Below are 24,222 nucleotides of genomic sequence, written 5' to 3'. Positions count from 1 at the left end.
CAGGTCTACGCTGTATGGACAGTGTGACCCCGGCCGGACCGCCTTCTGCTTTCAGACTGTTTCATTTCAAGAGTGTTGAGGAGACAAAACTCTCCAGAGAGGAAATATTTTAAAACAACTAAAAAAACGAGAGCAGTAATCTTTTTCTCCTTCCTTCTCATCATATTAATCAAGTTAGGAAAGCCGTCAGATTTATCTCGTGGCTCTTGGGAGGGGGGAACAACAGCAAAGTGAGCAAGCAGCAAAAAACAACAACATAATGGGGAAAAACAATATACAGGAAAGACGGTTGAAATAATAATAATAGACAATAAAAACAACGTTATCATAGTTCTAACATCAAGATACAGAACAAATAGAGAAAATATGAGAATACTGTGAAAGCAGCAAAAGCAATTATTACCGCTGGTAGCAAGGGTGTTCGAATATTTAACCTTGGATTTGATTACAGCTCATGGTTCTGTTGGTCATACATACAGAGCTGGTCCTTCTGTCCTGCGGACTGTAACTCTGATTCAGTTCATCGTCATCATTTCGTCACATCACAAGCAAGGGCGTGGGTTTGATTTGGAAAGTGGTGGGGACAGAAATAAAATAAAATAAAATAAAAATTCTCTCTGTTTAGCTCAAAACTACAGTGCCCACCTGTTTTTTGGATTGATTGAAACAATTTATTCGTGACCCATTTCTAAAGATTTACATCTTCAGCAGGAACCGATGGGCTGAGAGCCACGGACAGGATGAGGATGTTAGACAGTACTGGGGAACAGACAGACACATTGTTGGTTTTGGTTTCTTCGTGGGATTTATTGCCAATAATACAAATATAGAATATCACTAGCCTTATGTTTTGACTTGCGCTAGCGAGTTATTCCCAATGGGGGAAATTCTCATTTACGTAAAAAGGCTGCTCAGTTGTGAGAAAATATCATTCTCGTTCAATTACAGAAACCTGGAACTATGAATGTGCATACACGGCCTGCTCCGACAGCCTCCGACACATTTAAGACATTCACACACATCATTTCATTTCAAAGTGCCATGAGTAGAAATGGTGAATTCAAATGGAGACAGCTGTTGAACCAGTGCATTGACCCTTTGCCCCTGTTCTTGTCTCGCAGGTATGGGATCAGTCATCGGTGTGAATCCAGTTCCGCGCTGCTCCTGACTGGAGGTTGAAGAGCAACTATGGGAAACCCTTGATCCACACTGAGCGCAAGCACACGCACACACACACACACACACATCACTCAGGCTGACCGTCAGCCCCATTGCCTGTACATAGTGCGGTCTCAGTTCCTTGTTCAACAACACATAAACCTGCACTGGGACACGGCTCCTGCGACAATCCTCTTTTCTGACACGTGCTTTCATGGGAGGAGTCCCTCCTTAGATTTGGTGGCAGGGAACCTTGGCTGATCGACAGATCAGGAGAATCTACTTTATAAGATCTACTCAAAGTTGTAAATATTGCTGTCTGAGTTTTTATAGATAAAGGGAATAGTCGGCTGGCAAAGCCATGTCTATTTTTTTTAAAAATGAGTTTCTAAAGATGTTGCAGGGAGATTACTGATGTCGTTGGTTAAGAAATACAATATCAACATTTCATTAGAATCTGAAGTATCACGTTCAATATCAGGTTTTTTCTCTGTTCAGAGAATCAAACCAACATTTAATTACTCGCATAAATCACGAAGAGGAAAGAGGTCCGAGGAGGCAACACTTTGCACACGAGATTGGATTTGAACGGGAGTTAAAAACTCGTCCTTGTCACATGACCAGTCTTCTTTCTTTGGATCAACTGTGTGGTCCTCTTGACTCAATAGCCTTTGATATATAATTGCACATGATTGCTTTATTGACAGTCGTCGTCCGGCCATACTTTGTAAAACAATTACTAAGCAATGTTTTGCTCCAAGTGTACCTTGTGTTGTTTTTAGCAAACCTAAGATCAAGAAAACGCACAGCTCTGCCTCTGACGCCGGACGCCGTGCAGTCAGGCTGGCTGGCTGACCCCGCCTCAGCTTGCTCTTAGTCCACTGCCGCTGCCGCCGCCGCCGCCGCTGGTTATGGTACAGATGTCCTGTTTCTGTGCAGTGCTATGAAGTCTAGTAATCGTCAGGGGTCGTCACTTTCTAGTATCGTTTCTTTAGAGCCAGTAAGACCACCTCCATTCGTCACATCAGTGAGCATGACTAACTTACAGCAGCACTCGTCGCTTTTCGATCTTGATTCTCTCTCTCTTGGTTGTTCTTTTCTGTCACGTATTCACTTGAATTTGCATTCAGTAAGTAGACATTGATGTTAGACAGTATCTTAAGATTTTCTTGATTTTTAGAGATGTATACCAGTACATGCATTAAACATGATTGAAGTGTCTGACTGTTTTCTTCATCTATGTGTGTGTGTGTGTGTGTGTGTTTTCAGATATTCCATCAAGCTTTAATCAGTGAGAGCAGGTGCTGCTAGCAGACAACACAGTAGGTTTATCTAGTTTATTTTTTTTCCTTTAATTCTACAACAATGTAATGCTCTTTTTAAAGTAAAATCCAACAAAACAAAATATTCAGACTGAACAAGGAGCACTTGTTGTTACAGGAAATTGCTATGTACAGCTACACACTCCTCTGACAGACAAGAGAAGGTTCAAAGTGCTTATCAAACAGAAGGGGGGGGGGGGGGGGGGGAATCAAAACAAAAGCACGAGTGATCCCTTTGTGAGAGACCCGTAATAAAACTGCTTGGCACCAGTCTCCACCAAAAAGAGACACACGCACACACATACACACACACAATGCTCGATGCATTCACACGTGATTACTGGGCCGCTGCAGTGACGCCTCTGATGAAGAGAAATACAACATGTGTAGACCAAGAGGACTTCTTGGGAGGGGAAAAAGAAAGAAGAAAAAAAAAAAAACAGCAAGGGATCATCCTGGCAACTTGTGTGTGTGTGTGTGTGTGTGTGTGTGTGTTAACTGGTGACCTGTTTACCACGATACCCAACCCTCCCACACACACACACACACACACACACACACAACCAGCAACCACGGCGCTCGTTACAATACTGAAAAGCACACTCTCAGTTTCAGCTTTATTCTGATGCACTCTGTGGCAGTGTCTAATTAATGTCATGTGCAAAAAATAGCCTCTCCTTTTTTTTCACATTCATGGATTGTTGAACAAGATAAGCTCGGTGCCCCACGTGCCTGTGACGGTGGTGAAGATACAGAGTACGGGTTCATGCTGCCGGCTGTCAGTGTGTCTAAAGAGCTTTGGCCTCAGACTGAGCTGATAAAGGGACGTTACGCATCTCACGTAGCCATCTTTTTCAAATCAACTAGTCCTGTGTTGACATTTAACAGTCCGTATTTCAGAAATCATGACTCACGAAGTGTTGGCAAACATTTTCTTCCAACAGTTAGGACATAAGACACAAGTTTTTGGAGGAGTGTGAAGCCTCGGAACAACTCGTCTACTGATAGCAGGAGCACTGATCTAGGATCACAGGTCACGGTCTGAGATGTAAAGTCAGTGTTCTGGTTGCAGATCAGTACTCCAGCTGATCTGAGAGTAAAACACAGAGCTGGGTTAGAGCGAGGCTGGTCAGGGTCCAATCAAACATTTGAATTCGCTGCACATTTAATGCAGTAGTACCATCTCAAATAAGTTCACAAAGAAATGAATGTTTGGACAGTTAATGCCACTCTTGTTGCTGTGGCAACACTTGAATATTAAATTGACAGCATCTCATCTATGAGGGGCAAAACAAATTCCTATTTTTCAACTCAATTTGAAAGACTGAAGGTGGAGCTGTCGAATTCAACGCGCTCACCACTTCCACAGGAAGGCAGTGAGGAAAAACACACACTTCACGCCTGTTGTTGTTGTTCTGACCGCATTAAACCGCGGCCCCCACTGCACACTTCACTCTGCTGCTGATTCCACCACCACATCTAGACCCAACAGCAGATGTCAGGAACACAAGAGCGGTCATACGGCTCCGGCATGATCAAAGAGTATCATGCTGTCAATCACACACACACACACACACACTTCTATTTATGCTTTTCCTCCGATGGTCAAAACTTTGTCGTCACCGTGCGACTATCTGAGCCCTCTGCTGACAAGCTGGAGGACGAGGAATAAAAAGATTGGCAGTCTCAACAACAAGATCATCGTAGAAATCAAAGTCTGCGGCCACGTGCTGTACCTTTAAAAGCTCCAGCTGATTGACGGAGGAAACCACAGATTCTCAGTAACAACTACAAAGGCCATTCTAGATGATGCAAATGCGGAAAGCAAGAGTCACTCAGCAGACAGAAGCTCAGCGTGGATCTGTGTGTGTGTACAAAGTAGAGGTAGTGTTTGTAGATGGGTTTGAATGGAGAAATGTCTGCGTGTGAGTTGGGGGGTGGGGCAGGGCGGGGCGGGGCAGGGCGGGCTTTTCATTTGGGTTCAGGCTGCTTGTTTTGGACCACTGTTCTCAGTGCATAGACGTCTCATTGGCTACAGACACACTTTTTCCTTTTTTCTTCAATTTAACATGATCGTCAAGAGGTCGCATGATGCTAGGTGACGCCTCTGACTTCGGTCCCCCCCCTCACAAATCGGCCAATCGTCGCATCTGCAAATCCCGCTGCGATTGGCTGATACTAAACGGACACGGCGAGCGTCGCCGTAGCCACAGATCAGAACCATCTCTCATTCCCCGTCTCATAAACACTGATTATCCTGTGGCAATTGAATTGTCTGGATTTCAAAAACAGCAATTCAACAACGAAACCTTAATAAATTAAATCAACGTAATGATCGCATTTAAAAGGGGAAAACCACTGCAGCATCAAAACAGGACACCCTGCTTCTCTATTTAAAAAAAAAACAAAAAAAACACAACACCCCTGTTATCTTCAACAGGTTGCAAAATAGACGTATTTTCTGCAATTAATAACATAGGAAACAAAGAATTAAAAAAAAACTTTTTGGTGACTAATTAAGTGAGCCACTATTCAAGGATTCTATACATTTTTCTTAAATGCTATATAAGTATCTGAATATATTATTTTATTCATTTATTTTACAAAAAAGTGTATGTATGTGTGTGTGTGTGTGTGCGCGTGTGTGTGTGCAAAGGAGGTCATTGAATGGGTGTTAGGCAGAGTGGGCGTCTCAGTGAAGCTTCTCTGACATATTCCATGTGTGGAGTTACAGACTTTTGAAAAACGCCAAAGAGCCCTTTCTGCTGCCGCTGCTCACCTTCGTGTTTCAGCCAATCAAAGCGGGAATCACAAGTGAGGTCACGGTCGACTCAACAATAAAACAAAACTATGTCGTCTTTAACATGTGAATATTTGAAGTTTAAACGTGCCAAATTCACACCTTCACTTGTGATTCCCACCGAAGGCCTGAACAGTAAGCGAGACGTCCAGCTCCCAGTGCCTGCTGGGTAAAAATATACTTCTGTGAGTGAAGGGCATGAAGGTATGGCTAACGGGAGAGATTACACAGTCAGTCAGCCCGTGTCGGACACAAACAACCTGCAGCTCGTCTGCCGTCTGACACAAACTGACAGCGCCACAACACATCAGTTTCCACTCCCTGCGGACCAGTAATAACAGTCTATCAGCAGGGAAGAGCTGATCGGACATCAGCTGTTAAAGGGCCACGTCTTCTAAAGCCTCTTCTATAAATCACTAACCAGTCCTGTTGTAAGACTCGCATGTGTGATTTTGTTTAAAAGCAAAAGAAATATTTACTCTCATCACTGGTCACGATAAGTATTCAACAGAATGGTGCTTTGAGGGAAAAAAACAAAAACAATTTGAATATCCCAACAGCATTTTTGTTAAAAACTTAGACCTAAAAAGAATCTAAAGCTCCTGTCCGCACTCTGAGCTGAATCTCAACACAAACTCAAAACTGACGCAGACTCAACTGCTTGTCAAAATTGCTGCATACACACACACACATATTTGTTCCATTCTGAGTGAAACGCTGATAAAAACCCACCAAAACAAAAGCAAGCAAATATGCCGAGTTGAGATTCAGCCCAGAGCATGTTAAAGGGTCAGTTCACCCAAATACCAAAACTGTGGATTATCCAGAGTTATGAGGAGACGGCTTCTGGAAAGAGATATAGCTTTCTTTTCTTTAAAAGGGGCACGCATCATGAGGACTACTACTCAACCTGTGAAAACAGTTGTACAATGTCTTCTGTGGCTCTGGAGGAGAAACAATAACACTGATGATGTCATCAGGGTCATCTCTCCTTGGGTGTGGAGACCACAAACCTCCAACAGAAAGCCTGCATGGAGTTTGAAAGATGTGGGTGGTTACCAGACAGGAAGGATGCTATTGAACTGCATTATGGGAAACGCAGTATCAAGCTTCTTTTTTTTTTTTTAAAGCTTGACCCACACTAGGGACTAAAAGTCAGGACATATCGGCCTTTGCTGCAAGGATTTTGACAAATTCTAAATCACTGCAGTACTGATTTAAATGTCACTTTTCAGTGCTGTGACAACAACAATTAGTTATTTAATAATCGAATAGTCAAATTACAGAAAATGATCTAATCGTTTCGAGCTACTATGCAACATCAGCTTCTGTAATGTAAAACATGTCTATCATATATGTCATTAAACTGAATATCATTTAGTTTGGACTGATTTGCAGTATTGACAATGAAAATAATAGTTCAGTTCACCTCCACTGTATTGGGGTGAAATGTCAGAGATGTGATCTCAAAACCTGGGCAATTCAAATTCAATTTAAATGCATGGTTGGATACCACCTTTAGGAAATAATATTTTCTAATATATAATTTGGGTGAACTGACCCTTTAAGCTTTTCCCTGAACAGCATTTGTGAGCATCAGCTATCCAGATGTTTCTAAAGCTGTGGGACTGTCTCATGATTGCCATTTTCCACGTCGCTCCTGATCTTCCGGAGAAAAGTAGTAGTCCAAGCTGGGAGATGAGGGTACGTAGAAGTCTGATGAGAAGCGTTGATGAGCGGGAAAATGATTCTATGGACCGAAGCCCTCCAAGAGACTTCAGCAACACAGTGAGACGACCTTCTCTGCTTGCCTGGTCCAAGGCACCAGGATGTCCACTCTCACTCCTCTGGCCTCGGGAGTGCAGTCCCATCACAGCCACAAACCCTCTGTGTGGCCAATGTGTGATTTCCTCTCACATACACACACACACACACACACACCACCCACCCCCGTGCAAACCCACCGTTCCGCTCAGAGCGCTTGGCATCACGCCAACACGTCATCCTCTGTATATACACATTAGATTCCACATCTGCAGCACACACACACAAAGTACATGGGACATTCTGTGTAGCTCCTGTGCTCTTCTTCAGCAGTGTGCCTGTGTCAGCGGCTGTCGGCTCAGCCCGACGCCCCTCCCGTCCCCGGTCGTCGGAGCCTCAGTTGGAGCTGGCCGTGATGGGTTTCTCCAGCTCCAGGTCCAGGGGAGCCGGCCTGAGCTCGAGGCTGCTGTAGCAGGTCTTGCAGACGCGGCTGGGCTCGAACAGCTGCTGGCTTGGCACTGGGATCTTCTGGTCGCAACAGCTGGCACAGAACACGTTACCGCAGTTCCTGTAGGGACACACAAACCGGTCACTGCTGGACTCTCAGACAGAACCTCTTCACACCTACAGTTACCATGCGTCCCCTTTACGTACAAGCCTGGGTTTTGATTTATTCAAAGCTCATCTAGAGCTGTTGTCAGCTCATTGATAGTTATCTGGACTTTTCAAGATAAACCTCGTACATAGGACACCTTTCCTTAGAGAAAAAACATTGATATAATTCAAGAATCCCCAAAAGAGCTGTTGGTGTAAAATTGAATTGTATACATGATCTTTTAAAATCAGTTTACCTAAAAGAAAAATGAGCAAAAGAAAATACATCAACATCCAACTTTATTTTGCTGGACATTTGTCAAACCTTATCTTTACAGTTTACTCTGCTTTACGATAGACTTTGGAAGGGGTTCATTGCGTACGTGGAATGTGTTTAAGTGCTTTAAGTTAAAAGATAAAGCTAGAAGATGTGAACAGCTGGACACTGTACTTTTTAACAAACATTATATTACTAACATCAGGAGGATGGTGTACAGTATGTGAGATGAACTCCAAATAAACTACAGTGGAACGTAGAGGAAGAAGACACAAATCAAACCTCTGATAGGTTTGAAGAACGGATGAGAATTGACGGGATCTTTTCATCTGGCTGACATCATGTTAGCATGTTAATTAGCTAACCCACATTTGAAGAACAGGAAGCTGAACCGAATGAAGTGTCTCCTGGAAACAAACTGATTTACAGAAAATGATATTTTGTTGTTGTTGTTGTTGCTCTGATTACAATCCAATCACCTAGGACGCATGGTAATGGTGGTGGAAAGAAGGTATGGGAGCTCTGAGATGTGAGCAAACCCCACTCATCCTGTTGACAGTTCAGCCCTGCTGTGACGCTGCACTACATGCCGGGTTAGAAAAGGTGCTCTGTCACTCAGTGGAGCTAACTCGATTATTCAGCCCATTAAAACACGTTATCATCACTGGACAGGAAGGCAGGTCACACTGGAGGTTTCAGATACCCATGCTCAGACTCAGATGTAAGGCCATGCTCACACACTAACACACACTGGGGTCCCTTCTACCTGCCTGTACTCACCCTGAACAGAAACACTTAAAAAAACAAAAAAGGAAACATCTAATTGACTCTGAGTCTCCAGCCTTTTACACCTACAGGTGGACTGAGTGGTCTCCAGTACCATGCTGTGCTGGTGCTGGAAGGTGAGATGCTGGAGGCTGGTATGGGGCAGCATGCTGCCTGGGTGTGTGTCGAGGGTGGTGGTGGGGGGCAGGGTGCTGATGTGGTGCTATGGCAGGAGGAGGGTTGAGGAAGTCCACGTTTTTTTTTTGTTTTGTTTTTTTAGATTTGAATTTCTCAGGTGAAATGACAATCAGCCCTCGACCAATCACAGCTCTGCCACTGACAGCACCATGCTCACGGTCACAGCCAATTAAAAACTGCTGAATGGAAACGCACATTCAAGTCAATACATCTCAGAAATGAAGAGAGACTTCCCTGAGAATTTGCTGACAACAAGAACAGAATGAAGGGAAACCAGGTGAGGAGGGGAAGGAGGGGAGGGGGTGGGGGTAAGGATTAGGAGGAGGAAGAAGGTGCAGCAATGCCAGGTTAAAAGGGGTGGAGGGTGGAGGGTGGAGGGACAGGGGAGCCGGATCTCACCAGACCTCCTGGACAGGCTCCCTGCCACTGTAGAGGAGAGGGGCAAACAATGGATAAGAACTACCTGAACAGTGGAGAACACTTAACACACTAAAAACACACTTCCTGCTGCAGATGTGTGTTACAATTCTTTTGTAAAAAGGTAGAAAGTCTAAGATGGCTACAGTGCTATGCTGTTAATTCTAGACGTTTGAGTTTCGAGTCCCTGGCTGAATCAACCAAAGACTATCATCCAAAATGAATCCTTCTCGAATTTTGGCCACTCAGTGGTTAACTTGATCCAACCCACCGCAAAGAAAAGGAAGTAAAGACTGTGACACGAAGACATGATAACGCCAGAGGAAATAACACCAGCTGACAGAAAGAGACAGAATACTAAAATGCACCACATGAATCCTGCACACTTCAAATAACCAAAAGGTATCGCGATACTTCCGAGTACACTTTGAATGGACACATGTGGTTCAATCTGGCCCTTTGTCTCAGCACATCAAATACATATCATCAATATATTGACCTATCACCAAGGCAAGTTGAACACAGTAGTATAATGTCTTCAGAGGCTCTGAGGGAGCTCTCTCAAGTCTAAGAAAGTAACCCTAATGACATCATCACCCTCATGATGTCATCAGGGTTCTCGCGGCTCGCGCTAGAGACTTAAAATGTGTAACAGGAAGTCTGCGTTACAAACTGCAGGTGTGAAGTTTGAAAGCCATGGGTGTTAACCAGGCAGGGAGGGTCGAGTTGCATTATGGGAAATGTGGGAATCAACGTTTTTGGACCCATTCTAAAAGTCAGCATATCTCTGCCTCTGCTGCATCTTTGTGGAAGTGCAATACTAAATCAAACAAACAGAGGAAACATCTCTTTAAGCCCCATCCGGACAGAGGAGTCGTTGATGACAGGGATCGTGACTGAAGGTTTGAGCTTCTGCAGCTTGGTAAGCCTCAGAACTTACCTGCAGTGATGCTTCCTGGTGGCGAGCCAGAACCTGCTCTCACAGCCATAACACTGGGCTGCCAAATGGTCTGGGTACCAGCGAGTCACCTGTAATGTACAGACTAATCTCAGTTCACTACTGCACTACAGAGCAGCTCAACTACCATCAACCATCATTAACTGCCATTTCTGAAGAGATCTGAAGTCCATATATGCAAGCTACAAACAGATACCGCCTTCCCTCCCTAAAATTAGCTTCAGGTTAGCCTGGCTGCTCACCTCAGTGTCCTGCTTGTCCACCTGTTCCCAGCTGGCCTCAGAGAAGAGCTCTGTGCTGCAGCGCGACAAACAGTTGGGGTCCAGGTTGTACTCGGAGTCTGTCATTGAGGTCTGCATGGAGGGAGACACAGACAATCAGAATCAAGCTCACTTTAACCAGCGAATGTGAAGGAGTTCATCCGGCTGAAGTTCCATCTTAAAAACTAACATCCAGGTAGTGAACAGATCAGCTAGGTCAGTCACATTGTCAACCTGTCACCCTCTTACCAGTTCGTCTCCCATGTCTCCGTTGATCCTGTGGGAGCCGGCATGCTGCTGATTCTCCAGGCGGCTCCACAGCTCCTGCACCTGCTTCTTCAGAGTCTCCACCTCCATCTGGTGTCCCGCCTCGATCTGCCTCAGCCTCTGCTGGATGGCGTCTGTGTGCAGCGTCAGCCCGTCGTCGTCAAGATGGCTGCGGGACGGCTGCTCCGGGCTGATGGCGGCCCGGCTCAGCAGGGCGTGGCACCAGCGGTGCTGGGAGCAGCTTCCCCGCGGATGGAGGATCAGGGAGTTGCAGCTTGCTAGGGACACCTGTCGACTCAGAGGGGCCCTCTCCCCGTTCCCTTTGGCCCAGTGAGGTCCTCCGCAGGGCTCCCCCTCGGAGCTTTCGCCGTTGCAAAGCCCGTCCCTGCTGAGGTCAGCGCTCATAGACTGAAAGGCACTGACAGAGGGTCGCTTGCTGCCCCCGTTTAAAGTTCTGATAGAGCCATGCTCGCCGGTCTCCAGTCCTTTCTCTTTCCTGGAGCAGGGCGGTTGGCTCCTGCCATCACTGCAGGGCTGACGACTCGGACATACAGGCGGCTGTGCTGGTAGCTCCAACCTGCTGCAGGCCTCTTCAGTTAAAGTCTCTGTGGAGCTTTCCATCAGGGAGGCCCTCTTATCCGCCTGCTCCACCGGCTCTGAGACACCATGGTCAGATTCAGAGTCAGGGCAGGTCTCCTCATCCACACCTGGCTCTTCAGGTGACCTGTCCACAAAGCCGTTAGTTATAGTTCTATGGGCTGCAAGCTGCTCTGGCTCTCCGGAGCCTGACTCACTGGGTCCGTGTGCAAGCTCCTCTTGCACAGAAGAGTTCTCTATATCCTGCTTCACCAGATCCTCTGGTGTCTGAGTCACCTCAGCTGTCTGTTGATCCAGCTCCTCCACCTTCTGTGTGGGCAGAGGGGGAGACTCGCCATCCTCCTCGGCCTCCATTACGCCATTTTCTGGATGGTGACCATTAGCAAATGCTTCACTCTTCGACTCAGTCCCGTTGACCTTTGCACACAGATCATCCTCCTCAACTTTTGCTTCTTTCTCCACCTCTGTGTCAACAGCGTTAATGACATGTGTGACAGCAGCACTTCCCTCCCTCTGACCATCTGCTCCCGCCTCCTCCTTAGTGGCTTCCTGGAGGATGTTCTCCATCTGGCTCTCGGCCACGCCCACCGCTACTGAGAGCTCCGCCTCCTCTGTTTCCTCTCCTGTGGCTGCTGGGCTCGCAGAGGCCCCCTCTCCGAGCTCAGCGTGTGAGCCCCGGGGTTGCGGGCTGTCATCCAGCTCAGAGTCCACTCCATCTGGGTAAGGCCCCACTCCGTTTGGCCACACCTCCTGATCCTGGTTTCCCCCTCCCTCTGGCCCCACTGCCATGTTGAGCTCCAGAGAGCGCCGGTGGTCCTGCCATTTCTCATTGAGGCTCGGGTCACTGGAGCGGCGGTTAGGAGCCAGCGAGCTTCCCAGCTCACATGCACTGGGCAAGTTGTCGAAGGAGCGAGTCTTCGTATGTCTGAAGAGGAAACGAGAGAAGAATTACGCACAGGAAACAGCATTTCATAACAACATCTCAGCTCAGTGTGTTTGACACCCTATGATTTCATCTGCAACTGCACATATAATCCTTACAAAATATTTAGTTAATAAATCAAATCACATGTCAGCCTCATCAAAACAAGAAATATGCAGCACAAACATAATGACAGAGAAGCCTTCAGGATTGGTCTCTTTAACTTCAGCTGTCATAAACTGTGTCAACATAAAAATGAAACAACTTCCTGTTGCTCTTCCTTGATTGTCTGACTGTCATGAGACACGAGATAAGCAGAGCATAAAACAGTATCTGTGACTGTGAGGGCCTGAGCAGAGCAAAGTATGTAAGCAGTGGAGTTGAAAAGCCGGGCCCCTCTGGCTGTGGGAGTCCTCGACCTGTGTTTATCTTACATGAGGGAGGAAGAGAGGGGGGGTCGGGTGCCAGCGCGCCAGGCTCACCTGGCCAGGGGCGTGTCCTCCGGGTTGCCACCGGGCACAGGGTAGGGGGCGCAGGAGTCATCGGACGGGGTGGTGGGGGAGGAGCTGGGCAGGTAGACCGCCGTCCACAGCATCAGGTTGCGTACGTGACACACTGGGTGGAGAACCTGCAACAACAGCTGCACACTTTACTCAGGAGGACAGAGGGGAAAATGACAAATCATAGGAGCAAAATATTCTTTGAAGTTTTGATTTGACATTTGAGTAAGATTTGACATGAACGTGAACCTCATGGTAAGTGGACAATATTTATAGCCATGACACCCGCAGCCAAAAATGCAAACACAAAAACAATAGCAACCATAAAAATGCAATAGCAAAAAGGCCCCTAAATCAAGTTTGAGACCACAACAATTAGCAATAAATCTAAAACGACATTATGAAACACACAGCTCTGTGGCTCGTCTTTCTCATAATGCAGTTGAAGCCTTTGCTGTCTGAACCTGTAGGATTGGGAAAGCCAGGCCTGGGGAGGCGAGACATGTTTTCCTGATTAATTCCACTGACACGTTTTCCTCAACACCTTTAACTTCTTTATATCCTTTGCCTTGCTGGGTTTCAATGGGCCTTTTTGAACACGCTTCAGAATAGATTTTGTTCGGCTCATGCTTTTAAAGTTTCATCAGGTTAAATGAAAAACCGGAACAGCCAGAACAACCAGAACTGGCAGTAATGCACTTCCTAAAAGGACTAAAGACTAAAGACTTTAGGGACAGAGGGTGGACGTACGGTCTCGGAGTGTGAGGAGTAGAGCATGTTCCTCAGTGTGCGGTTGGCCGGTCTCAGCAGTGACCAGACCGAGCAGGTCCTCTCCTGAACGTGGCGGTCCTCCCTCTCCTTGCCGCTGTTACACAGGAAGGTGCCGAACAGACAGGAGTAGGTGTGCTGCACCAGTTTCACCTGCATACACACACAAACTGACATGTAGAGGCTTGTATGCACACCTGAGGTATGATAATAAGAGCAGACATGACAGGAGTTTCCTCGTACCACTTATGACACCCAGACTGTAGCTGCATATCAGAGAAACTGACATGAATGCACTTGACTTGCATGTCGTTTCCACTTCTGTACATGAAAACATTCTGAAATGGATCTGAGCAGAGTCAGACTTTGCTAGTTGTGTTTGACCACCAAACTTGTACTCACCAGGAAGGCCTCATTAAACTCAAAGGAGCACGGGAACTGCCTCTGCAGCTGGTGAACACAGTCCAGCCACTGCAGGAAGACGGGGCAGCGCTCGTTCAGGTCCTCAGAGTTTTCTCCGTGGCCGCAGCGGTCGGCAAACTTATGGCCGAAGTCCAGCCACTCGGTCTCCACCAAAACCTGGAAGCCCTGCACGAAGACACCTCAAGATCTTATATTCGGTACAATGTTGCTTCACAATGGCGTGATACTTTTGGACCAATCACACTGCTGCAACTGGAAATATCAGAGTTATTACATAATGTCAAGTTTTCATGGGAATATACACCCAACAAAAAAGAATTGAAATGCTGACAAAGGCCAGGGTCAGGGATGGAACTAAAAGAAGCAGTGTCTTCATCTGTACCTCAATAGTGCGGTAGTAAGGGTCCAGCAGCAGCTTGGACAAAGCAACGATCTGAGGTGTGCGGTCCCAGCCGTCGGAGCAGTGCACCAGGACGGGCCTGTGGTCTCTGTCCACAGCGTTGACCACCAGCAGCGCCGCCTTCAGCAGCAGGGACAGGTGCTGCAGCCACTTGGTGCTCTCCAGTGCAGAAAGCCAGCTGCAGGCACACAGACAGCAACAGCACATCAGAGGACCTCACATGCCTCAGACACTCGGCGACGGCACACATGTTTTATAAGGACAAGTACATAGCATGGACCAGTGCCACATACCACAGCATTTATAGCTTCAGCGCATTGCTTGCAACCCTGTCAAAGACGTGTCTGTGACTTTGTATAGCTAAGCACAACCATGATGTAAATGCATGATGTCTTTCTACTACTACTAACAACAGATAAATGAAAACTGAATATTGCTTGACTTAAACCTGTGCTTATATCTAAGCACATTTATTGTGTTTGGCATTATTATCACCTTTGTTCATACAGTGAACTTTTTAGCAAACAGTAGCAAATTTACATACATTACAGCATTAGCGTTCCCAGAAGCACGGCTCCAAATAAATGACTCAACTCCACTGCTTACATACTTTGCTCTGCTCAGGCCCTCACAGTCACTGATACTGTTTTATGCTCTGCTTATCTCGTGTCTCATGACAGTCAGACAATCAAGGAAGAACAACAGGAAGTTGTATCTCTCCATCTGCTGGATATAAAAGTGGGCAACGTTGACAAAAACATCTTTACACGGCAGCTGTGTTGCTCGGATGTTTTTCTGCCCCCTAGTGGCCACAAACTGACTAATGCAGCTTCCAGGTGTATGGAAAAGTTAAGCAGATGACTTTGCCTTTGGATAATGCTTGCGTAACATTACACGACCAGTGGGAGACATGCATAGACCTTGACCTATTTCAATTATGAGTAAATGGTTCACTTGTCTTATCTTCTCTGGGTTATTATTCTAAGCACCACATGTGTTTTGTATTGTCTATAAACCTGGAGCACCTGTGACAGAGACGTCAAAGTCTCTCAGCAATCGTGCTTTGTGAATTGATACAAATTAGGTTTAGCTTTAGAAAAAACAGAAAAATAATGATAAATTGGTGCAATCTGCTGGGTTTTTTTTTTGCATAAACACAAAGTATGTGCAAAAGACTAAGACCCACAAATAAGGATCTGTACTCAGACATGTACTGTGTGGCCCTATTAAACATGTTGAGTTAGGATCTACAGTCAGGAGGATTTTTCGGAGTCTGTTTTTGCCATCTGATTTGATCTTCTAACCACTTTCAACAACGCTCTCTTAAGCCAGCGTGCTTCAATTACACATCATTGTAGCGTCGAGTCTGGGAGCGCAGATGGAAAGAGATCCTCCACTTGGGGTTGGGCCAGGCTTTCTAAATCAGGCACAGATGTATAGCCAAGGCCAAAACACAGCTGTGATTACTAGCTACCTACAGTTACTACAGCAAAGCTGGAGAGCTTTGGGTTTAATAGTTTTAGCCTGCAGACCTTTAGAGGGGAAACCAGAGGCACTGCTGGAGGCATTAAAAAAACCTACTTGGCTGGATCAGGCATCTGAGTGCAGAGGAAACGCAGAGACTGGAAACTCTTGCGGATGGAGTGGATGTTGGCCATGCCCATAAACACCACCTCACAGTTGGGATAGTACTCTGGAACAGGAGGAAAACAATGGTAAGAAAAATGCCTAAACAAAAACTAGTGGAGGTTTTCATTTTAGCACGCAGAACGGTCGCATTTGCGGTGAACTGAGCTCCTGAATCCACAGCACACACTGACCATATTCCGATTGTAACCAGGGACTGAGCAGAGAAGACCTACCTGGACATTCACAGCCTCCCCCCTTGGCCCTGTTAGCTACGGCAGCAGCGTAGGACCTGGCGTCCAGGATCAGTAACTTGTGGGGCTGGATGGCCAACGTCTCCACCTCTGAGCTGTTGGTCATGGAGGATTCTGACAGAAACAAAACACAGCAAACATTTCTCTCAGTACAAATCAGGTTTGTTTAACTAGAGCTGGGGGGGTGAGGTTGGTCCAAATAAAGCATCAAGAATAAAGCTTCATCCAGTCACATCCTTCAGAATGGGTTTGACATAAGAAGTTACTGTGATCTGTGTGTTTGTTTCTGCTTCAGACAAGCCCCAACAGGTCGGACTGCACGGCAGCGTCTGCTGTTCATGCAGATACACAGACCTAAGTGCGTGTTTGCGTGTGGGTGTATATACAGTGTGTCAGTGAGCGAGTGAGGCTGACTGAGTGTGAGCTCTTACCAAAGTCGGTATCGGGCAGGTCGGAGCCGTTGGTGTAGCTGCCGTTGGAAAGGTGTTTATGGGAGCTGCCGTCCACGGCGCAGGCCTTGGCGATGGACTGGACCAGGTGCTCGTCATCGGCGTTCCTCCAGCCCCACCAGCTGACCTCTGGCTGGCCGCAGCGGGCGATCACAGCCCCCGTGGTCTGGTGCCTATGTTAGGGGGGTATTCCAATTTGAGAAGCTGGAACCAGTGAGCTTTTGACTTTTTTTGCTTAAAAAACAACGAAAGAAATTATTATCACGATCAAAGTTGACAATCAACTTATCAATTCATCGACTAAACATTTCAGTTCTAAAAAGCAATCCAATTAAATAATCTGAGAGTAGACACCTCCCTTCGTTTTCATAGGCCAAAAAGGTTGGGAGCCACTGGCTTCAGTAATTATACAGCCACCAAAGCAAACTTTTGTCTCATATTTATTTCAGGTGCTGTGACGCACAAAATGAGGGCACAAAGCTGCCATTTCTGGTTGGAGTAGTTTCCCAAAAACAAAGATCAAAAGGCTCTGAAGCCCTGTTCGTTAAATACAACAACCACAATTCACTGAAGCCATGACGCAGCGTACGTCATGGGTTAAGTCAGTGGTCTTGACAAACTCTGAACAGAAGCAAATAGAGAAATGTAGTCCTCCATTAGTGATTAGCTGCATGGTGTGGTTTTCCAAGCCAAATGAGACTCCACAGTGTCGCTGATTCATGAAGATTGTATGTGAAGATGGTTTCATTCCTTTCACCATCAAATAAGACATCTTTTACATTGCTGTGTGGCAATGAACTAGTTTAACCTTCTGCCTGTGTGAAACAAACACACAAACCTATAAACCACAGCCGGAAACCTCTTCCAGGAGCGGAAGGCCGCCACATTTTCCAGCTCCTTGTCAGTGATCCAGGCTGGCACCAGGAGCTGCTGAGGATAGCTGGGGCAAAGCCTGGCAGGGCAGAGGGGCAGAGAGAGCAAGAGTTTAAACTGGAGGGGGAGAGAGAGAGAGAGAGAGAGAGAGAGAGAGAGAGAGCAAGCACCAAAGGGCTGTGATGGCTCAACAAAAGTCTCTGTCTACAGACACCTAATCCTGGGCTGAGCTCTCCTCTGGCCAGGGAGCACAGCACCAGCGGAGTACAATAACACAACCACCCACTGTCTAACACACACACACACACACGCACGCACGCACGCACGCACGCACGCACGCACGCACGCACGCACCCACGCACACACACACACACACACACACACACACACACACACACACACACACACACACACACACACACACACACACACACACACACACACACACACACACACACACTTGGGCTGTATGCCAATGAAAGCAAAGGGCGGATCTATCTATCTAGCTGGGAGTGATGGAAATCAACACAGCGGCAGGTATCCTGAATGAAAGCCTCTATTACCTGAACTTGCTGTTGATGTCAGATATCCTCCAGGCGTTTTGAGTGTCAAAGCCCATCCTCTCCACCTCGTTCTTGAACCAGGAGGTCACGTGTTCGCCTACAGAGTGAGCGGAGATGTCCGATAAGACCAGAGGGGAGCAGAAGGTTGTGCTGGGGTTATGTGAGGGCGTGAGAGAGACAGTAGGGTACCTGGTCTGCACAGCTCGCCGTGCTGCTCCTTCTCGCCGGCGTACACATCCATGCACCAGGCGTGGAAGGCGAAGGAGAAGAGGTCCTCCAGGCGAGAGGGAGGGCGCACTACCGCATTCAGGCGCTTCAGCCACTCCTGACACTGCTCAAAGGTGGAGAACTGACACCTGGGGATCAAATGCAAAAGCCAAAGTTACACCTTCAACATGCTACAAAATATTATTAAGGCGCAAGTCTGGTATTTTTGACGACAGATACGTACAACACAAACATTTGCCTGAACTGTTATCCTTCCCTCACCAAAGAGCAAATCTCTACCAGTTCTTAAAATGTCATTAATTGCCGTTTCTTTACTTACATTGTATCATCGTCATTTCCGGGTTCAGATGCTGGGTTTTAAGACCGTTTGGCAGTGTTTGTCCACACAGAGACCACTGCTCTCACCTGAGCGTCACCTTTGATGTGTGACCGACTGTAATTAGTGTTTTCCCAACTTCTGTGAAGCGTTGAAGAGTGAAGGACTATCACAGGTGAAACGTGTACATGGAGGATTTTTCCCCATGAAACTTCCACAGTGATCATTCCAAGTGACAGAGAAAAAGGATATCGGTGTGCAGCAGGATAGAAAACAAGCTGAGCTGGTAAAGTGTTGGGTGCAGGAAGCAGTGCAGCAGCTCTGCTGTTTGAATTTTAGGAGGCTGAGCAACAGGTGAGGTTTTTCCTAATTCATTGTGAAATGGCAGTGATATTATTTTTCACCTACACATATTTTAATGTGGCAGCTCTTGGGCGCAAAATGCAACAGCTTCTATGCGTCGTTAACCACCTCTGTGTTGCAAATACGAGTCCAAGTCGATTGCATTGATTAGATGCGTGTGAGGAAAAGGCCGCTCTGTTTCTCAGGAGCACTGAACTTGGTGAAGCTGCCATGTTGCTTTGGGTCATTCTGGGCTCATCTCCGTCAAACGTTCCTCTATAGCGTCTGCTATGTTTGCAACCTTCGCCACATGGCTTTGCTAACTGTAACGTCTAGACCATCCTGCGTCTAGAAGTTCCCTATACGTTTAACTAAAAGGAGGTAACGGGAGGAGTATATCACTGGTCATACCTGACGACTTTGCAGTCCTTACAGGTGACATGAAGCTGGAACATATCCCGACACTCCGCGCTCTCTATGAGCTGAAGAGGAACCTGCGGAGAGAAAGACGGGGAACATCAACTCTACACCCAGTCAAAGTTAAAACAGCATTTTCAAGTATATCGAAAATATACCAAGCAAACACATGCAGTCAGTACAAGTAGCGTGGTAGACTGCAACTGATAATCCATTTTGCAAATTAGTGGTGGTCAACACAGTGAAACACTTTCATGCCAAGAATCAGCCACATGTGCTGCATTTTTAATCTAAATATTTAATTGTATAAACCAAACTGCTAGAAATATGCAAGTCACACAGATTACTTGTCCAGGTGCATTTTCATTAATTTTTCACATCACATCTCATCTCCCTGAGCCATGTTAATATACATAATCTTCTTAACTTTGAGTATGGGAGCACAACAACACTCAGAACTAGATCCTGAAGAGCTTGTGTCTGCATTTCCCTTCTGGCCCAGAGCTACAGTCTTATCGTTTATAGGCAAAATACCATCCAAAGTACAGAGCTGCCATGGGCTTATGACTTACTTTGAATACTGCAGGGAAATACCCACAATATGCTGCTTTTGACTAAGCTCTGTTAATTAGTAAAGAGCACTTTTCAGTAGCACACTGGGCTTTCACTAAAGGTGTGGCTCAAGCAGCTGTTCACGCGCAGTTCAGAGCCATGCACGATCGGCAGCCAGTCATCAGCAGGTCAAGTTCAATGACGGGGTTGCTGCCTGATGGAGATTTTGTCAGTGTAAAAGTTGCATTAAAAGATTGGCAGCTTGAATGCTTTGCGTGGATAAATTTTTCCCCCACCACATATTTTATCATCACGTGTACTTTAATCCAGCACCTGGTGTTAAACAGGATGAACAAGCAGGACTCTACTCCCTAGGCACCAGCCGGTTAACAGACATACACATACACAAATGATACACTCAAGTCAACCACTCCACACTGTGCAGCTCTGCTGGGTACTTACTGACACCTCACAACAACAACTCTATCCAAGACAAAACAGAGAGAACAATAATGAAAGTGATGCACGTCGATTCCTAACTATTGTCTGTCTGTGTGGGGCTGCTATCGCAGCACATTCCGGATGTTCGAGCATCCTGCTGCCACAACTTAATTCCTGCCCTCTAATCTACATCCCTAATCTGGCCACCACCAAAATTCCTAGGCTGCTTGTTAACAGCCTCTCGCTCTCTTGCAGCACCTCCCACCCCTGATTTGTGAGCTCCGCCATGTGATGCAGATGCCTCGTCAACCCACCCAAATATGTGTGAGGAGAGCGTTGGCTCTGTCTGATGTGAGCACAGAGAGGCGGTGTGTGAGCCAAGAACCGGAGGCTCATTGAGGTCCAATTAACCCCGGCAACACGTGACGGGCAGCTAGTAGAAACAGGAAACACTCGGACGGATGCAACTATCAGAACCAGTGAATAGAGCCTTGACATATGAAGGTTTGATTAACTAAACAATACAAAGTCACTGAGGCAATATACACTAGGTAATATAAGGTTATATTAACACTGCAGCTGTTGCTCTTACATGTCAGCAGCAGAGCAGCTTGGTGATCTGAACACAGCATATGCTTTTCCTGAGGCATTTAGAGTGACATTTCTTGGTCAAATGATGCTAAATACTGAATTTGTGATCTAAAAACATTCGAGTTGCATGAAAATAGATGGTGAGAGATAGCACACTTAACATAACAATATCCTAGAGTCCACAATATAGAAAATATAGTACAAATGTATATGTACATATATATGCTTATATGTGATGTGACTAAGTCATACTTTTCTAAATTTAATGGAGCCCGTTTAGTAGCAGCAGTCTAAAAAACAAAAACAAATGAGGAAGGTTTTTGTGGCCACACACTTGGGTAACAAAGCTAGTCTCTCTTTCTTATCGTGGTGAGAAGGGACAGTGAGGCTGCCACTGTTATGCATCCCCTCTGGAACCACTGCAACCAAGGCAACGGCAAGTGCAGAGAGAAAGCGGAGCGGGCAGGCGGGTGTAGAAACAGAGGTGATGAAGAGTCACGCGACACTGCTGCCAGTGCAGATCAGCTCTGAATGGCCTGGTCACAACAGCGCTGGCACAATGCCGCCCCCCCCCCCAACTCTATCCATTCACAAAACATTATTACGTACTTTCACACAGCCTCGAGCAGAGACAATGCGATCTGAATTCAGTTATTCTGAGCTGCGTAAGAGACATTCTCTAAATCGTGTCTGGCCTTGAAGCTCATCGGTCACTTTTTCAAAGATACTTACGTTGACAATGGACTCTTTGAACTTGATGTGTAGGCGGTAGTTGGACGTTGCGATGATGGCATCCTCTGCTCGCCCCACATACTCTGTGAACTCCCCGTGCAGCTCAGGAAAGGGCACCTAGCAACAGCAGGAGATAATACATTTCAAACAAACTGCAGAGCCACACAGATCCCCAGTGATTATGATGTATGCACGGGACTGTGGTACGATCGATCGTGTCACTAGATGCTGCTTCTATCAACAGGTCAACCATTTTTACAACCACAGTCAGGCAGAATGAGATGGTTCACTCTTGCAGGTAAAGGCTTTAAAGTATAAACTGGGCTCATGACCGTCATGACCAGACATTTTGTGCTGATGAAAGTTTTCCACGTGACACAACTACCACTGTTAAATATCAGCTACCTGCTCTAAGCAGCAGCAAAGAGAAATGTAAATGAAGGGACCACATAAAATAAGTCGGTTTTTATTTGCAGATATCACTTGACTGGTCAAACTGAAAGTGAGCTTAAGTCATGTGTCGTGTGTCATGGTGGTTATGTAACTGATTACAGAGAAGAGCCACATATTTACACATAACTGTCAGGTTAACGGAGCTTTTTTACGACACGAGATAAGCAGTGAGGGCAGCAGGTTCCTCACCTGCATGTTTTCCTCCTCCAGGACGGGGGACTTCTTGGGGAAGATCTGATTGGCCTGGATACACTCCAAGCTCTGCTGCCCCTCCTCCTCCTGCAGGAAAAGGCCTGTTAACTCTTTACTTAACTAGTATCAGCTTTAACAACCACAACCTTCTTTCAGTCCCGTATTTTTCTTTAGTTTTAATATGGCCTTTGAGACATTTGTCCAGGGACGGCTGGCTGAGCATTTCCTCATTTATCCCCCTTGCTGCTGTCGCACACTCATTTACACTGACACATGCATTCACAGCTTTGACCACTAAGCTGCTCTGCAGGAATTGTTTGGGGAGTTAAAAGTCTTGCTCAAGACCATCGTAGTAGTAGTTTTTTTTAGGGGGAGTCTTACGCCTCCACTTTGCTTTGCCTCGAGTTTCCCGGCCACAGCACCATCTGATTGGCTTTCACATTATTTGGAAATGGCGAAAGTGTCACAACCCCTGTTGTGACAGGGGGTGGATTTAAAACCAAGTTGACAGTGCTGCATTTATGCTGCTTTGCGTGGCTGTCTTCTCCTTCCCACCCACATTGTAATGTGCAACCCAGGCTAATTTACTATAATCAACAAGCCATGGTATAACAGATGCCAGTAACATACAGCGCTCTCAAACTGGAAATAGACATGGTAATTCATTTACACAAGACCCTGAAAAGAAAAGAGAGTTCTAATCAAATTTAGGGTTGGCAAAATCGAATTATGGACATTTTTTGTTTAAAGGCAGTTTTCACCAGCGGTCTGTAGGCTTTCATGGCGGCCGAGTGTCTGAGGTCAACAGTAGTCTTATGCAAGATGAACATATTCCACAGAGGATGCCTATCTGTGGGGAATGCGAGGCATGGATATACAAGCAGAGTCAGGGATTTTTCCTCAAGGGCAAACTGGTGGAAAAAAATGTCTGGCCTTGTGCTGACAGAGAGCGACATGAATCTATGGGTGTTTAGTCAGTTCAGTCCGAACATTGTGCAAAGAAAGATTAAGGTGGTCGAAAGAGACAGCAGATAACGGACAGCGACGGCACCTCCTGTTGGATGCTGGCTCAGCATGAGCCGAGCTGATACACACAGTTGCCATGGCTGAAGGAGCAGCGTGCTGAGGCCAGCCAGGGGGCAGCTGCCACTCAGCAGCATGCCGGGAACACAAAAACTCACATATACGCACACCGTTAAACAGGCAACGCACCCAATCCAGCGGCTCTGTCATGATGCAACAACACAACACATATTTCTGCAGTGAATACTGAAAGCTGCCCTCCTTAGGCAGCAGCCCCGGAGGACCTTTGACACCGGTGCAGCTGATGCAAGTGTCTGCTTCCTGATAAACAGGGCCGATTAAAGGTGAAAATCAATGGAGAGATTCCAATTCTGCAGACTGCACCCAAGCCACAGGACACACAGCAGTTATTTTCCAAAACATGCATGAACTGAAGGTACTTTACCATGGCCCCTGTGAAGGAGTGCAGGTCACCCAACAAGGAACTCTGGCCTGGACCAGTCTGTACAAGAAGAACACAGAAAGTTGATGTAAAGTAATTCTGACCAAAAGAAAAACATGTAAATTATACGCTGTGCCTTCAAAACAAAAAACTAAAGCAGCCATCATTTTCTCACAAGTGGTCTGATTACATTTTAAACTCGGGCCACCCAAACTTTCCAAATTAAGATCTTTTTCTCCTCCTGCCGGAGGTGTGCCATTGTGCAGCCAGTACCACTGGGATCAAATACGGAGTAACATTTATAGAAAGTGAATTCATGATCAAAATACTATTTTGGC

General features: G+C 46.2%; 2 protein-coding genes across 2 annotated transcripts in view; one reads left to right on the top strand and one right to left on the bottom strand.

Moving 5' to 3' along the window:
• The window catches only part of LOC139283861 (citron Rho-interacting kinase), a 33,502-nt gene extending 32,357 nt beyond the window's left edge, over positions 1-1,145 (top strand). The window contains exon 39 of the mRNA XM_070903910.1: positions 1,122-1,145. Coding sequence (XP_070760011.1) covers positions 1,122-1,145 — 24 coding nt within the window. The remainder of the gene's footprint in view (positions 1-1,121) is intronic.
• Positions 1,146-6,836: 5,691 nt separating this feature from the next.
• On the bottom strand, positions 6,837-22,437 carry mtmr3 (myotubularin related protein 3). Its single transcript, XM_070904177.1, has 19 exons — positions 22,417-22,437; positions 21,775-21,891; positions 20,473-20,493; positions 19,453-19,535; positions 18,345-18,511; positions 18,156-18,252; positions 17,558-17,671; positions 16,702-16,892; positions 16,253-16,384; positions 15,972-16,083; positions 14,373-14,568; positions 13,970-14,155; positions 13,550-13,720; positions 12,782-12,927; positions 10,763-12,302; positions 10,496-10,606; positions 10,236-10,324; positions 9,278-9,304; positions 6,837-7,612 (listed from the first exon to the last, which is right to left on the bottom strand). Exons 1-19 carry the CDS (start codon positions 22,420-22,422, stop codon positions 7,441-7,443), a joined length of 3,678 nt encoding a protein of 1,225 aa, XP_070760278.1. The 5' UTR covers positions 22,423-22,437; the 3' UTR covers positions 6,837-7,440.
• Positions 22,438-24,222: the final 1,785 nt, after the last annotated feature.

Source organism: Enoplosus armatus, chromosome 4, assembly GCF_043641665.1.
Source record: "Enoplosus armatus isolate fEnoArm2 chromosome 4, fEnoArm2.hap1, whole genome shotgun sequence".
In the NCBI taxonomy this organism is placed as follows: Eukaryota; Metazoa; Chordata; class Actinopteri; order Centrarchiformes; family Enoplosidae; genus Enoplosus; species Enoplosus armatus.
Note: the sequence above shows the minus strand (reverse complement) of the source record. Positions and strands in the feature narration are given on the sequence as shown.

Coding starts and splice junctions, on each gene's coding strand:
- mtmr3 (XM_070904177.1), bottom strand. Junction 14,156..14,372: donor CTTACTACCGCACTATTGAG/GTACAGATGAAG, acceptor GTCTTCGTGCAG/GGCTTCCAGGTTTTGGTGGA. Junction 13,721..13,969: donor AGTTTAATGAGGCCTTCCTG/GTGAGTACAAGT, acceptor GTGTGTATGCAG/GTGAAACTGGTGCAGCACAC.